The sequence below is a fragment of the Hyperolius riggenbachi genome, chromosome 4, assembly GCF_040937935.1.
Source record: "Hyperolius riggenbachi isolate aHypRig1 chromosome 4, aHypRig1.pri, whole genome shotgun sequence".
NCBI lineage: Eukaryota > Metazoa > Chordata > Amphibia > Anura > Hyperoliidae > Hyperolius > Hyperolius riggenbachi.
In genome coordinates, this window is record NC_090649.1 from 44,716,157 (window position 1) to 44,732,475 (window position 16,319).

At 44.0% G+C, this 16,319-nt stretch overlaps 1 protein-coding gene across 1 annotated transcript in view; it reads right to left on the reverse strand.

The window, feature by feature from the left end:
* Positions 1 to 816: 816 nt before the first annotated feature.
* The window catches only part of LOC137504635 (uncharacterized), a 99,508-nt gene continuing 84,005 nt past the window's right edge, over positions 817 to 16,319 (reverse strand). The window contains exons 17-21 of the mRNA XM_068233216.1: positions 14,264 to 14,440; positions 11,316 to 11,457; positions 10,064 to 10,248; positions 7,675 to 7,816; positions 817 to 995 (exon numbers count right to left, since the gene is read on the reverse strand). Coding sequence (XP_068089317.1) covers positions 817 to 995; positions 7,675 to 7,816; positions 10,064 to 10,248; positions 11,316 to 11,457; positions 14,264 to 14,440 — 825 coding nt within the window. The remainder of the gene's footprint in view (positions 996 to 7,674; positions 7,817 to 10,063; positions 10,249 to 11,315; positions 11,458 to 14,263; positions 14,441 to 16,319) is intronic.

Consider the following 16,319-nt stretch of genomic DNA (forward strand, 5'->3'; position numbering starts at 1 on the left):
AATGGACAAGACAAAAACCTGTCCGTTCTATTTCTGTTATCTACTGAAAGTGACAGCAACATAGCAGAAAAGTAATTTATAGCTCATTTTACTCTGGAAGAAAAATGTAGGCCCCGTTCATATCACGGAACGCAGGCGCGTTCCGTTCATAACACAACGCACAGGAACGCACGTCATGTGCGTCTCTGTGCGTTGCGTGGCTGATCCCATTCACTGAAAGTGAATGGGACAGCCGCGCGTTTTGCTAAGAAACGCGTGCAGCATGCGTTCCCGGACCGCACAGGTCTGGAACACATGCAGTGTGAACATCAGACAGTGCACTCTATGCACTGTCTGATGTCGTGCGTGTCGGCCTCCTGCACGCGTTCCCGAAACGCGGATGGGAACGCGTGCAATGTGAACGGGGCCTTATTTGTTTACAAAGTATTTAACATTTTTGCGACAGTGGTCCTTTAAGGTGCCCATCAATGATTTAATCTCTGGATCGATCGAGTGTCCAATCCGACTATTGTGATAGAATGTTCATTCATCGTTGATCGGAACCATTAATGGCACCCAATCCGATCTGAATTGATGGTACAGTTGATTTTTCATAAGATTGTATGGTTAATGGGCACCTGCAGATCTCTGTGTATTGTATATGTAGTGCCTATTTCCACTACACTACATGCAGATTGGATGCAGAAAAACTGACTGCAATGAATGCCTATGGGAAATCTGCATCAGAAGAATCGCGTTTAGTGGAAACAGGCCCATAGGCATTCATTGGAGTCAGTTTTTCTGCATAGTGGAAACAGGCCCTTAGTGTTTTCCAACTCAGGTACGAGGCACGGCACAAATCTCATGATGTATCGGAGGAGTGGTGAATCCAATGCCGGGGGTGAGGTGAAGTTCTGTCCCGGGAGGGGCCTGGAAGGTGAAGTTCTGCAGCAGTGTTGTTAAGAAGAGGAAAAGCTCCATTTTAGCCAAATTCTCCCCGGCACAACTTCTCTTGCCTACAAGGAAAAAAAAAACATCTTTATAGAAGTATTTGATCAAAAGATTCCAGGAAATGTATTACCCGCACTAAGAAGTATAATATCATTTGAGGTAGAGATACCCTTTAATCCTGCTGAAACCTACCCCTAACCTACAGTCTGTCAGGGGATGTGGCTTTAGTGGGAAAAAATCTGTTACAACGTCTACTTTTTCTCCATCTATGGTTTATTGGAGCAGATGACATGACTTTAGTTTTTTTGATGTTAAGCAGTAGACCAGCTTTGGCACTTTCTTGTTTAATATTCATGACTAAGCTCTTCAGTCTTTAACCAAGATAGTATCCATGATTTAGGGCCAAGAATCCATGGAAAAAAATGCAGTCAAAGCTTTAGCAGGTTTAAATTTTCTATAAAACCTGTTACACTCGCTAGTGTGGTGTTCATACTTCCGGCCTGTAGATGGCACTGTGATATACTGTGTTACACTGCATGATTGCATGGGATCTATCTTTGCTGTTCTAGACTAGTTCATTCCTGTTCCTGCCTGTCTGTGTGTGCTGGAGATGCAAAGCATGGCTTGATGTTTTACAGAACTGCCGCAATTTGTAAATAGACCTAGTTCCAGTTTATTCTGCATCAGTGACAACTGAACATAACAGCTAGTTGGTTTTCGGCAGAGGCAGTCAGAGTTTTGCGTGTGAACAGCAACCCTTGGTCCCCCTCAATGTGTCAACAAACATTCAGTCTGATGGATCATCTCGGCTGAAGGTAAGCCAAGTATCACGCTGGTGCGTGAGAGGCGCTAACGTAGTGATAACACAATACAATGCTAGTGAGCAAGCGTAGTCAGGATCAGGCCGCAGTCATACACGGAGTCAGAGGTATCGAAGTACAGAGTAGCTAGGCAATATTGTACTCAATAAACAGGCAGGGTTATACACATAAGTCAGATGTCAGTCGTATTGGAAGGATCAAGCCATAGAGAAGTCAGGGACAGGCCGAGTCAAAAAAATGTATCAGATGGCAGTGGTACAGTAGGACTAGACAAGAGCGAGGTTAAGAGACAGACAGGAAGACGGTACACAGATAAATATACAATAAGATGTTACTACAATATAATATTACAATATGGTAATATTACGAATATATTACAGATAAAACTACAAAATAACAAAACTGACTAACTAGAGTACATATATATTGTGCGTCTTCATAATATATTAATGTAGCTCAAAGGATCACTAGCTAGGCCAAGAACCAGCGAACTGATTAGTATTAAGGCCAGCGAGTAAGTGAAAACTCTGACCTTAAATATCCCTTCTGCAAAAAGGTGTCAGCTGATGACATCACTGCTGACACCCCATCAGACACACCTCCTCAGCCTATAAAGACAGCTCTGAGCTGCACGCGTTCTGCCAGAAACAACACGCCGACCCACATCTGTAGGGGAGCCGGGGATGCCATCATTCTAACATATGTCTACAGGGAAGCCGGGGATGTCTTTGATCAAAGAGGAAGAGGATGTTATTATCAGAGAGGCGGATAAGGGGGGCAATGTTGTGGTTTGGCCTCTTGAGCTCTACTTGGAGGAGACTCAAAAACAATTAGGTAATCAGTTGTTCTATCAAAGGCTATGGAATAATCCCACAGAGAACTTTCAGAAGAAGTTCAGCCATATTTTGGACACTGCCAAACAGAACGGAGTTATCACAGACAAGGAATTTAAATTCCTTTGGAAGGAAAAACCAGTGATGGCAACGTTCTACATGCTGCCCAAAATCCATAAAGATCCACAACGACCACCTGGCAGACCCATAATTTCAGGGATGGGCAGCATGACAGAACGTGCATGTCAATTTATTGACTACTATTTGCAACCATTCGTAGTCACACTGGAATCCTATATACGTGACACAGGTGATCTATTGAATCATATTGAATGTTTAAGCCTACCTGATGACTTCACTAGAGCTGCCCCTATCCTGTGGAACTCTCTCCCGCTGCCCATCAGGCTCGCTCCCACCTTCAACACCTTCAAAAAAGCACTCAAAACTCACTTCTTCAAGGAGGCCTACATCAACTCAACACTGCCCTAATCCTTTCTGCCAATAACTTCTTGATGCACCCCCTCCTTTTGTGTCACCAGCCCTTCCCTCTAGATTGTAAGCCTTTGGCAGGGCCCTCTTCCCTTGTGTATCATACTTGACTGTGTGCACTTTACCCAGAATTTGGAACTGGTAATTTTTTACCACTACCATTCCAGTTTATGATCTGGCATTGTACTATTATCTGCATTGTGTTGTGTATCTTATTGCTATTACCTGTATTGTTGTATCTATGGTCTGTTACCTGTATTGTTCTGTCAACCCTGTTATCATTGTCTGTAAGCCTATTTATTGTACAGCGCTGCGTAATATGTTGGCGCTATATAAATCTAATAAATAATAATAATAATAATAATGATGCATTATTGGTAACATGTGACATTGAGTCTCTTTACTCTAATATAGGACATACTGAGGGACACCGGGCTGTTGACTACTTTTTGAGTATGGGAAATCTCCCCGGTGCTCGTAAATTGTTCATCTTGGAATTGCTCGATTTTGTATTGAGGCATAATGTATTCATCTTTGACTCACGTTTCTACCTCCAGGTCAGGGGGGTGGCAATGGGCGCCAAGTGTGCCCCATCTGTCGCCAACCTGTTCCTTGGATGGTGGGAACGTGAGGTTGTTTGGGCAGACACGATGCGCAATTTTCATCCCCATATCCTGGGATGGTTTAGATTCATCAATGACTTGTTCATGATTTGGCAAGGACCCAGAGATTTATGTGTCGAGTTTCTTGGTATTCTCAACCAAAATAGACTGAATATATTTCTCACATACAACATCAGCAGTCATGAAGTCGAATTCTTAGATCTTAAGATTAGGAAGAACGCTATTGGTGAATTGTCCACTACTATTTATAGGAAGGATACTGCGGTTAACAGTGTTTTACAATATCAATCTCACCACATGAATTGTGTTAAGCGGAATATTCCAATCGGACAGTTTGTGCGTTTACGCAGGAACTGTTCTGAGGTGAATGATTTTGAACAAGAAGTGGACAATCTGAAAGATCGATTTCGTGATAGGGGGTACCCAAGAAAATATATTGAAAAGGCAGTGAGAAGGGCAAGAGCCACTCCACGGACAGATCTCCTACGACCTCGCAAAAAGATCATGGACAACAAACTTAGGATCACTACGCCTTTCAATACCCAGTGGCAAGAAGTATATAATGTAATTCAGAAGCATTGGGGAATCTTAAGACTAGATCCCGATATCAGACCCTTTCTTACAGAACGACCGAGCATGACAGCTAAGCGAGCACCTACTCTGAAAAATATTTTGTGTCATAGTCATTTTCAGAGAGCTACAGGAGGATCTACGACAAAGGGTAGTGTTGCGTGTGGCACTTGCAATATTTGCCCGAATATGAGACATACTAGAACTGTCCAAAATAAGCATACAGGGAAACAGTTTTTTATTAATGATTACATCAACTGTAAAAGCACTGCAGTGGTCTACATGCTGCAGTGCCCCTGTGGATGGCAGTATGTTGGGCAAACAAGGAATGCCCTTAAAGAGAACCAGAGATGAAGCACCCTCTTGTATTTTACCTTATAAATCAGTGGGAACATGACAGTAAACACCTAATCTGCCCTTTGTTTCATTGTTCTCTGTGTAATCTGACTGTTATCACCTCTGATAAGAATCCCCGACTGAGAAGTCAGGCTGCTCCGTCTAGCTTTGCTACAGAAAGATTATAGCTAAGTCTGTCTTCTGTGGTGTTATTTCAAGCCCAAGCCTGCCCCCTTGTGGCTATGCTATAATGACTCAGCAATAATCATTCCCAGCAAAGCCAGATTTAATTGCTCAGTCTGGGATTCTTGTGACTGCTGATAACAGACACTTTTAGCAGTGAGGCTGAAACAGACAGCATGGTAAGTGTTTTCTCTAATGTTCTTACTGATATACATGGTAAAATACACAAGGGTGCTTCGTCTCTGGTTCCCTTTAAAACGCGTCTGCAGAAGCATAAATCAGTGGTCAAACTTGCTGGAAGAGATAAGGAGGTGGGAAAGACTTTGACTATATTAGCGACACATGCCCTTAATACACATAGAGGCTCCTTGAAGGACTGGTTATTTTGTGGTTTGGAAGTGATTAAGATGAACAATAGAGGTGGAGATGTTACTAACAAATTACTAAGAGCAGAATTGAGATGGATTTACAGGTTACAGACTCGGAGTCCTATGGGACTTAATGAAGATGCAAGTTTTGGCTGTTTTTTGCCCCAATAGGTATTATTTTAATCGATGAATTAGATGAGGGGTGTGCTGATAAATGATGTGTGTTGTTAATTGTACATATCAAGTTCATACTTCCTCCTGTTCTGATATTTAATTCTCTTTATTCATTTTTTGTCTTTTTGAGTACAGGTCATGTGTTAACAGTCAATGATATACTTATGGACCAGGATGGGTTATTTATACTTATTCCAGAGTAAGTATGACGAGATTATTACGTAGTACCTTGTGCAAAACACTTCAGCGGATTCTTGATATGTGGGCGTTGGTTTCTTTTATCATGACCGTGGGTGAGTACGGTCATTTTCTATGAGGTGTGATATTCACTAATAGTTTTTGAGCACTTGGTTCACTGCCTGTGTTTTATGGCACATAGGTGATAAAAATCTTCATATACATGGTGATGTCACATATAGAGGTGGCTTACACTTCTGAGCATGGGTTTTGCCAGCAGTAAGTACTGGTGATCATAGGTGTTTGATATCGTTTGGACACTGATTTTACACTATATGCACTCATTTGTTCACGCCAGTGGGTAAGTACTGGCTTGGCGTGTTGATTATGCACTGGTTTAATATGGTTAAATAAGGATATTGGTATCCATCGTTATATTCGTGAATAATAAACAATTTTTTTGGTTGTCATCTTTTTCACTTGCAGTATTTGTCTCGCTTGAAGCACCTTATTAGCACTTCGTCACTTTTCGACTATATGATTGGATCTACAATCAGCCCCACTTGGGAATTCAAGCACCTTTGCACATATATATTCATTATACATTCTCTATTGGACAAGGATTTTTATTACTATTTTCACCAATATGTATCTGATACCTTATGTATATATATATATATATATATATAAAGAGCTTTTTTTGTACTCAGAGCCAATAATTGGCTTTTAAATTCTGCATATTTATTCACTAGCACTTTATTACTCACAGATTGTATTTATTCATTTAGAGTACTTTATGATTTTTGGAAATCGTATTTTCAGGTTGTATTTGCATTTTACCACCACTAGATGGTATTACTATTGTAACAGAGTGTAGATGGTTGGCTTCTAGGTTTGTTTACAGACTCCCGCCAGGAGATGGCGACACTCCGTCAGACTTGAAGTCTATGGTCAATTGCAGAGATTATATGGCCTTACTGGCTTCAATTATTTAATTTATAACTTTAGTGTATTACTATTTATATTTTGTGCACCAATTATGTGCCCTTATTTCTTATACTGGAGCCGCTGCCTTACACTGTTTACCAGGCGATCGGACACCGCCGCTCTAGACATGCGTCATCACGTACGCATGACTAGGTGATGCGGAAGGAGGTGTGGCCACGCCTCCCATCCTCGCGCTCACGGCGTCCCCCGGAACTACTTAAGGCGTTCATTGTTTTATCATTTTCTATCTCCGAAGAAGCACCGTGGAGGTGCGATACATGTGAGTCGACCCCCTGCCAGACGGGCTGAATAGTGACAGCGGTAAACAGTGGTAAGCAGCGCTCCTGCAGCTCAGCTCATTGATTCGCATGCCGTTTGTGGTAATAGATTTTTCAATTGACCGTAGACTATTTTATTGTGTGGAGATTGGTCTCTTGTCAGTACAAGCGGCTGCTACATGATATATGATTATGCTTTACCACTGTCCTCTGTAATTACTCCATATTTTGTCATTTTGCACTTTATTCATCAGACGTTACTGGCAGAGTGGATTGTTTTTAATTATTGGATACGTCCTTAATAAATTCTGATTTTTTTACTGGATCATTGGTGTACAGTGTTGTTTATAGTCATGGTTATCTTTTTTTGTGGAATTGAGTAGGAATTATTTCCATGACAATGATTTATTTATTGTTGCCCTATCTTCTAGTGTTTGGCAAAGAGGAAGAGGAAGCTGCCTCCAGCTGCTCCAAACTATCAGAGCAGCCTGCAGAGACCACACCAGGTACGTTTGTTACACCATAGCTTCTACTACTCTCCCCGCCCACTCCTTGCTGCTACACCATGTGCCGTGCTGTCAGCCCACCTCCCCCCAAAACACCACAACACTTTGCTAGCCTGTAGGCTAGTGATGTGTCTTAGAGAATTTGACCCTGAGCTGTCACCTCAGGGATTGAGTTCTGAGACAAAAAGCCTACATATGAGTTTAGGTCTCTTGAGGATTCAGTATCTGTATATTTATAACTGTGCTGCACAAATTTCTTTCAGAGGTCCATAATCTGTCCCCATAGCAAGGCCACTAGAACCTCTAGAGCCTGTCCAACCCGCATTTAGATAAGTATATAGTCTTTTAACTTTGTGGAATATGCTGTCACTAAATAAGACAGAAAATACAGCCAAATACCTGCTGAAAATGGTAAAAATGCTTCATTTTTCCAGAAACGCCCTTTGGAATCAAGAAAATGTTTTGGATGAAACTCATCTGGCTTTTCAAAGTAACCCTTATCTCGCAGTACAGATGTCAGTAGAGGCATCACGTAGGTCCCCTGTGTGAGAAAGCCAAGTGAATTCCAAGCAGATAGAATACCCAACACAGTCCCTTCATAAAATACATAAGTAATAATAAATAATATTACTGGTATTATTAGCAAAGTCCCTGGTATCCAGCACTAGGGGGATCGCCTGATACCGGATACATGTGCTTGCCTGTTACTTGAGCAACCAGCTGAAAAAGCATGAACTCCCCCCCCCCCCCACCCTGTGCAGCATAAAATACTTACCGAGCCTTTGGACAGCATCTTCTTCCCTTTTTGTAGCTCCTAAAGGCCTTCCGGCTTCCTCTGTGTACACGCCGGGAGCTGTGCAATGACGCCAAAAAGCCACGAGGAGGTACAGAAGATGGCGCTGGAGGCTCGGAAAGTATTTTAAGCCCTGCAAACCCCCCAAAGCACTGTCCCCGTTATCTCATCAAGCATCCCGGTTAGTTACCGGAGTTCCAGATAACAGGAACTGTGCTGTATTTATAATTATATAGAACAAATAAAAAATCACAACTATGACTAAATGTAAAAAAGCCCAGCCGGGAATCTCAGGGGTACTTGTGATGGCTTCCTAATAAACACATTTTTCTTGCTTTTCTTCAATTATAAATTCATTATAGCTAAGGGAGTGATTGGGGACATTTATCTTATTGGTACATTTGTCCTTTAAGGCAAACCTGTGCAAAAAAAAAAAAAAAAAAAAAAATGATACTTACCAAGGTAGAGGGAACCCTCTGGATAATCCGGAGGCTTCCTGTGTCCTACTTGACCTCACCGCTGCTCACTGGGACCCTCTTGTTCTTTGCGGCTGCACAAGGGTAGAGCACCTTTCAGGGGTGTAACTAGAAACCACTGGATGGGGCCCACTCCCGCCAAACTGCTCCTAAGCTCAGCTTATTACACTCACTCTGTCCATCTCTGATGGAGCAGAACTAGCTCTGTACCCTTCTCCAGCATCACTACAGTACACAGCACTTGGGGAGGGGTGGAGAGGTTGGGGGCTGGCCGCTGTGCACAAGAGCCTGCTGCACACTGAATAGGGATGGTCTACAAATCTCTGGTTACAAAACTATGTATGATTCACTACCAGTGACTGAGCAGATGCAGTCGTTAGAACAATTGTGCAGAGAATAGAAAGATTTTTCTCTCCGTGCCCAGATTCCTCAAGAATCACTACAGGACACAGCACTTGAGGAGGGGTATAAAGGCTGGTGGTAGAACAGTGTTGTACACAAGACCCTGCTGAACACTGAATAGGGACTGTCTACAAATCTTTGTCTGCAAACATTGTATGATTCCTTATCAGTCACTGAGCCGATGCAGTCGTTAGAACAGTGTAGAATTGTGCAGAGAGCAGAAAGTTTTTTTCTCTCATTGTCCTTAGTTGTCAGTCTCTCAGGACAAGCCCCCTGTGGCTTCTGGTCCCCCTGCAGCTGCATCCCTTGCAGGGTCTATTGTTACTCCCCTAGCACCTTTGTATATAAGCAGCTCTAGTGCTATTGTGCAGGACCAGTGCAGACGGTGCAGAGTGTGGCCAAGACAGCAAATCCAGCAAACCCTTGTCAATTTGCTTTGAAAGTCCCACGCTAGCATGAGCGTCCGCACATAGGGGCAAAATGGGGCAGCTGCCGCCCGCCGTGGCTATCCCCGCTACCTATCATGTAATAGGCAGAGTGCCAGGAGCCAGTGTCAGACCTACGATCAGCCGGTGACCAGTGAGGAGCGGGGGATAGGACCTCGCGGACACTGCACTGATATGCGGAGGTGACATCACTTCCGCATATGCAGCATGTGGTCACGGGGGTACCATGCACCCACTTCTCACTGGTCGCCGGCTGATCGGAGGTCTGACACTGGCTTCTGGCACTCTGCCTATTACATGATAGGTAGCGGGGATGGACGGACAGCGCTGATTTTCATTACGGTGAGTGGGGATCACTAGCTAAAACTGGGGGGTACCTGTCACTAAACATGGGGGTCCCTGGACTCCCCCCACCTTTTTGGTCTCCCCCCCCCCCCCCCCCCGGAAAATTTTCTGCAGATGCCCATGCATGCTAAAGCAGTGGGATTGAGTACAATTGGGGAAACCTCAAGACTATTAAGAAGCTTCTTTTCTTTCTTCTAAAGTATCTAAATTTTATTCAAAAAGTCACTTCAGGTTCACTTTAAAGGTGGGCTGTTATCAGAAGGTGAACTGGTGTCTTTGTAAGTCCTAGATCTGAGGAGGAAGGAAAACGGAACCACTCTTCTTACTTTTGGTATGAAATAACCCTTGAAGACGACATCCTGTGAGGTTGCGTGTGGAACGTTGGTTGGAATGATGTTAGAGAACCTCTGAATCTCGTGAATGACGGCCTCGGTATAGGGCATGTCTCTCCGGTGTTCAGTCTGGGGAACCGCAGATCCAATCACCTTCTCTATCTCATTCTGGACATTCTCTGCAAATGAAATATAAATGGGCAATAAAGGATAGCGGCATTCCGGTTGATTATGTTGGTTACATACATAAAGTCAGATTATGAGCATTTCCTCTATTTTATGAGCTGCAGAAGTATCCGCACACAACAGGTTACAGATTAAGCAGCTTCTAGCATTGTTGGGCATCGATGACCATAGATGAACAAATATCTCCAGTTGACATCTGCCAATCCTGACACACTGCAGATGTATTAAAAACAAGGAACGCCAAGAGCCCCAGTAGTGTAGTATGTACTGGTAAATGGTTACTAGATAGAGTAAATACTCACAAACCAGGGTTACCATTAGGCAACCACTGTAAAGACAGGTGGGGAGATTTTCCTGACCCCACTCAGGAATAAGAAGTCGCTCTCTGTAGATGAGAAAAAAAGGGGTTCAACCCTCCACCCAGGGTGGACTCAATATTATGCATGAGAACAAAGGCGCCACAAGGATAAAAGGAAGCTAAATTAGCTTAAAAAACCAAATTCTTGGTAAATAGAGGAGGTAGTGGTGGACTTACCTCCTCCAAGTAGACACACAACGACTGTAGTAAAGACAGTCAATATATTTTATTTATGAACGCCAAATATGCAACGCGTTTCACAGGTTTGATCCCGCTTCATCAGGCAATAACAACACCACATATGCTATTGCTCCGTTGTTATTGCCTGATGAAGCGGGATCAAACCTGCGAAACGCGTTGCATATTTGGCGTTCATAAATAAAATATATTGACTGTCTTTACTACAGTCATTGTGTGTCTACTTGGAAGAGGTAAGTCCACCACTACCTCCTCTATTTACCAAGAATTTGGTTTTTTAAGCTAATTTAGCTTCCTTTTACCCTTTTGGCGCCTCTGTTCTCCTGCATAACTGCAGATTTATTGCAAGATTTGTATCAGCTGTAACAAATAAATGTTTTTATTTAAAGGTTATTATGCAGTTGCTTATCTTTTACAGCAGATAAGAAGTTCTGAGTTCAGGTCTGCTTTATCTGGACTTACTAATAACCATGGCATGTGTGCTGCCATCATCAGCCCTCTTACTTTGGATCTCTGGATATTTGGCCATCAGCATCAGTCCCCATCTCAGTGTAGTTGAGGTTGTCTCCATCCCAGCAGTGAACAGGTTGGTGATCAGCACTGTCAAATTCTCATTATGGAAATATGCAGCAGATTCAGGTTTCTCCTGAAAAATTTAATGAATACATACATGTAAAGGTGATGTTTTTTCTTGCCTCCAAAGATTAGCAAAGGTGATAAAGCATTCAGAGCTGTTCATAGTAACATTATTAGTTAAACTGCAGTATAGTAAAGCAACCACAAGATGTCACTGTCTCACAGTCTGTAAAGTGAGGCAATGATCTCTATGGTATTGGCATCACTCAGTGTTCCTCTCTGTTCTATAGAGATGGGAAGTTAGGATCTTTTCAATGATCCGGATGATTGAAAAGATCCGGATCTTTGATCCGAATCTCGGATCATTTTACTACCGAAGCATTCAGGGGTTGAAATGACTAGCAGGACAGGAGAAGGGGAGGGGGGGTGGACACACAGAGAAGGGGAGAAGATGGACAGAGGGCAGGGAGTGGACAGAGAAGGGAGGAGGGACGAGCAGAGAGCAGAAATGTTTGTTTGCACACAATACCCACATGCTGCAATCATTATGCTTTACATATATTTCACCTACATGTTCATCTGTATACCTTGAATGGAAACGTCGCACAGTGAAAGAAAGCATTCCCCAAAGATAAGTGCAGCTGTTTAGTGCCGAGTGCAGGAGGATCATATTACGCTGCAATCACAGTGCCTGCAAAGTTACTGAGCTGTGCTGAGCTGAGCCAAAAGTTTCCAATGTGTTCACTGTGCACAACTACGGAACAGCCAGCCTGTAATGAGAAGCACGTTATAGCCAGTATGTGTGCTCTACACATATCTGGCAGTGGCACCCATGTCCCCTCTCTCATCTACCTGTCCCTGTGCAAGGCTGCCTCCCCTGAGTCCCCTCCAACAGAGCGATCCATCTCTGCTCTGCTTCCAGGACCCCGCTGGCCGCTGAGAGGGGGCGTGTCGCTCCTGGCCCCGCCCCTTTTGCGATCCGAATCACTCATTTTGATGATTCGGATGATTCGACTCACAAAATAGATTTGGATCAAAGATCCGAATCGTTCATGATCCGGACAACACTACTGTTCTAAGTAAGCTGCATTTCCTGATGGTGGTGTATGATTTATTTCTGCATGTTTTTCTTCAGTAGAGTTCTACTTGTTATACTGTGTGCCTATCTGCTTGTACAGAACACCACTTCATCAAGGGTGTCAGCTGAAAGTGCAAGCATGCCAAAAACTGCTTGACAAGAAAGACAAGATAAGATAAATATCATTTATATCACGCTTTTCTCCTGGCGGACTCAAAGCGCCAGAGCTGCAGCCACTAGGGCACGCTCTATAGGCAGTTGCAGGGTTCGGGAGCAGAGATGCTCAAATCCAATCCAGGAGACATCCGGATGGGTACTATCCGGATATCTCCCAGTAAAGCTGTGTGCGGGGAGAGGGGTGGGGAGGTGGGGGGGAAGTGTGTCAATCTTACCTGTATGACGTCTTCTTCAGTCCGTCCCTGGCGCCTCCCACGATGCGCTCCAAGCGCCGCATGCGCCGGCCTCGTGACTACAAACACTCTGTCCTTTAACCCGGACGGAGGAAGTGTTTGTAGTCACGAGGCCGGCGCATGCGGCGCTTGGAGCGCATCGTGGGAGGCGCCAGGGACGGACCGAAGAAGACGTCATACAGGTAAGATTGACCCCGCACAGCTTTCCTGGGAGATATCCGGATAGCAAGTATCCGGATGTCTCCCGGACCGGATTTGAGCATCTCTGTTATGGAGTCTTGCACAAGGTCTCCTTACTGAAAAGGTGCTGGCTTACAGAACAGGAAAAGCCAAGGTTTGAACCTGTGTCAAAGGCACAGCCCTTAACCATTACGCTATCCTCTTAGGCCCCATTTCCACTATAGGCTTGTTTTTTACGTGTGCAGGCAAATTTTCGCAAGTAATACAATTTCTCCCTGCCCCTTGCATGCGAAAATTTGCATTTGAACTTCCTCCTGCTTTGTTTGTAAAACATACGTGAATTTTTTTGCATTTCGCATTTTATCAAGAATCATTATGTACAATTTGGACACATACACGTGGGGCATGCATAAAAAAGCAACGCAAACAAGAAATCACATAGAAAGCGCCTATAGTCTTTTATTAACATGCACTATGTGAAAATGCACAAAATATGTCACGTCGGAAACAAAGCTTCAATGTGTAACTGAGGTGACATGCGTCATGATGAGAAAGACATATGTAAGTACAGTATCAACCATACATATAACTAGGCTGTGTTCCTCTCCCCCCCCCCCCCCCCTCTTCTGCCTGAAAGAGGTAAAGAGGAATTATAACCCAGGATTGAATGTCATCCCAATCTGTAGCTGATACCCCCTTTCCCTTGAGAAATATTTTCCTTTTCTCAAATAGATCATCAGGGGGCTCTGTATGGCTGATATTGTGGAGAAACCCCTCCCACAGTGTGAAGTCATTATCATGGTACGGACAGTTTGCTGTCTGTGAACCCTGTTGCATTGTGGGAAATAATGACGATTTCCAACTGCCAGTAAAGCAGTATCTCCCTCTGTGCATCAGAGTAACCAAGCAGCTCAGGGTGACCCAAACCCCTAAGTATAGGGAGATAAAAAAGACCGAAAAGCCCACCTACTAAAAAAAGCAATGCTTGGAGTGATTTGCCTTCTTAAAACTGAAGGAAAATTTGCAATAATTCAGCTATAAGTGAACATTCGTGATTACCCACAATGCACCACTACTGAATATGCAAATTATCTATTTTCTTCCCTGTAAGACGTCTGTGCATGGAACTGTTTGAGTGCTGAAGAGGGTTGTTGGTTTAGATACAAGCAGGAGTATTCCAATATTGAATGAACAGACGGAAAGGTTACCTCTTCTTGCTTGACCAGGAAGGTGTCAATGAGATTCCTCTGGTCATTTTTGTCCAGCTGGTCCTTGTGCTTCATAAAAGTCTCCACAACAAACTTCCTCATCTCTGCAGAGTTTTTCTTCATGGTGTTATGAGCTCCCGGCAGCCAGCGCACCACAGAGTGGTAGGTGTTGTACAGCTGCAGGAGACAAAGAAATACAAGGGAAATAATGGTATGCTCATGCTAAATGTAAAAGTTTTTGACACCACCAAAGAAGGCCATTAAAATACCGGCATTGAGGGGAAAATATATTGGGCACTGGGGCCAGCCGCCCTCTTAATGGTGGTATTTCAATGGGCATCTATTGCGGTGGATGTGGTGTGCAGCGATTGTAGCGACAGGGTGTGGGTGGTTACATTTTATGGGGTGAGTGATTAGGGTTAGCCATGAGGGGTTGGTTAAAGTGGATCCGAGGTAAACTTTTACACATTGCATAATTGTGTTCCTTTCCTATTGTTTATAGGGCATTCCTCAAGCCAAATACTTTTTTGTTTTTGTTTTAATACTCTAATTCCCTATAAACTAAATAAACCACGCCCACCAGTTTTCAGAGAGCCTTGGCAGTAGCAAGAGCTCATGGGCGCTCAGTCTGGGCAGGTGGAGGAGGAGGTGTTACTAGCCAGAGATTTCAGAGGCAGAGGGGAGGAGGGAGGATTAGGTTTTTTTCACAGGCGTAGAGATCAAGATACAGAAAAGCTTGCCTCTGTGTAATGTTTACAAACAACATGGCTGCTGTCATTGTACCACAGGAAGAAATAATAATTTTATATTAAAGCTGTTTGCAGCTGTGTAAACTAACTAAACTTTAGAGAAGATATATAGACAAGTTACTTGTTATAGTTAGTTTTTCATCTCGGATCCGCTTTAAGATTAGCCATGTGGGGGGGGGGGGGGGGGGGGGAGGGTGGGCTGGGGGGTAGGTGTGGTTAAGGTTAGGCGTGGGGGGGTCAAGGTTAGGCATGGGGGATGTGTGGTTAAGGTTAGCCATGGGGTGGTTAAGGTTAGCCATGGGAGGGTGGTTAAGGTTAGGCGTAGGAGGAGGGTGGCTAAGGTTAGGTGTAAGGGGTTGGTGGCTAAGGTTAGGCACGGGGGATTGGTAGGTTTAGGGTCACGGACAGTTACCTAGGCTGACACAAACGGGCGTCCTAGGGCATGTCATCAGTCCTTCAGTCATGACACATGAAGCCTACGTCATGACGCATGAAGCCAATCTCGAGCCAAACGGCCTATATAAGCCTGCTGAGTACATGGCTCCAGTGCTGTAGTATTGCAGCTAGATCCCGGACGGATCTCCTGTGACTTGATGCTTGTGTGCCTGTTCCTGTTCCTGCTTCTGATGCAGACTCTGGCCCGTCTGACTACCTGCTCTACTTTTGACCCTTGCTTCGTATGACTACCCACTCTGTTGCTGACCCATGCTTGTCTGAGAACCTGCTCTGTTGCTGACCTCTGCCTGTCCGAGAACCTGCTCTGTTGCCGACCCCTTGCTTGTACAAAGATCAGCTCCATCGTTCACTCTTGGCCTGTTCATAGAACTGCCTGGTTGTCAGGTAATTGCAGTACCAGACCCGTCCTGTGGGAGCTCTCCGGTACCTATTTGGTCACGCCATCTGTGGTCATGCCATTGGTTCTGTGAGCACTCCTTCCCCTTGTTCACTGGAGATCCCTGTCCCCATCGGTATCCATCATCCCAGGTACATCACAGTTAGGCATGGGGGTGGGGTTTAGGTTAGCCTTTGGAGGGTTAAAGGTTAAGGTTAGGCATTGGTAGTGGGAGGGTTCAGTGTGAGAATAGGGTTATGTTTAGCTGTAGTAAAATATTGCTATTTATTACCGATATTTTAACATCATAATTCTCACTAAATTTACATAGATTCTACTATCAGGTTTTCTGGGTGCCCAAATTTCCCTGGCGCCCTTTGTTATATGTGTGCTATGTACCCTCTTACTGCACCTAACACACACACACACACAGACACACACACAGACACACACACAGACACACACACACACAGTG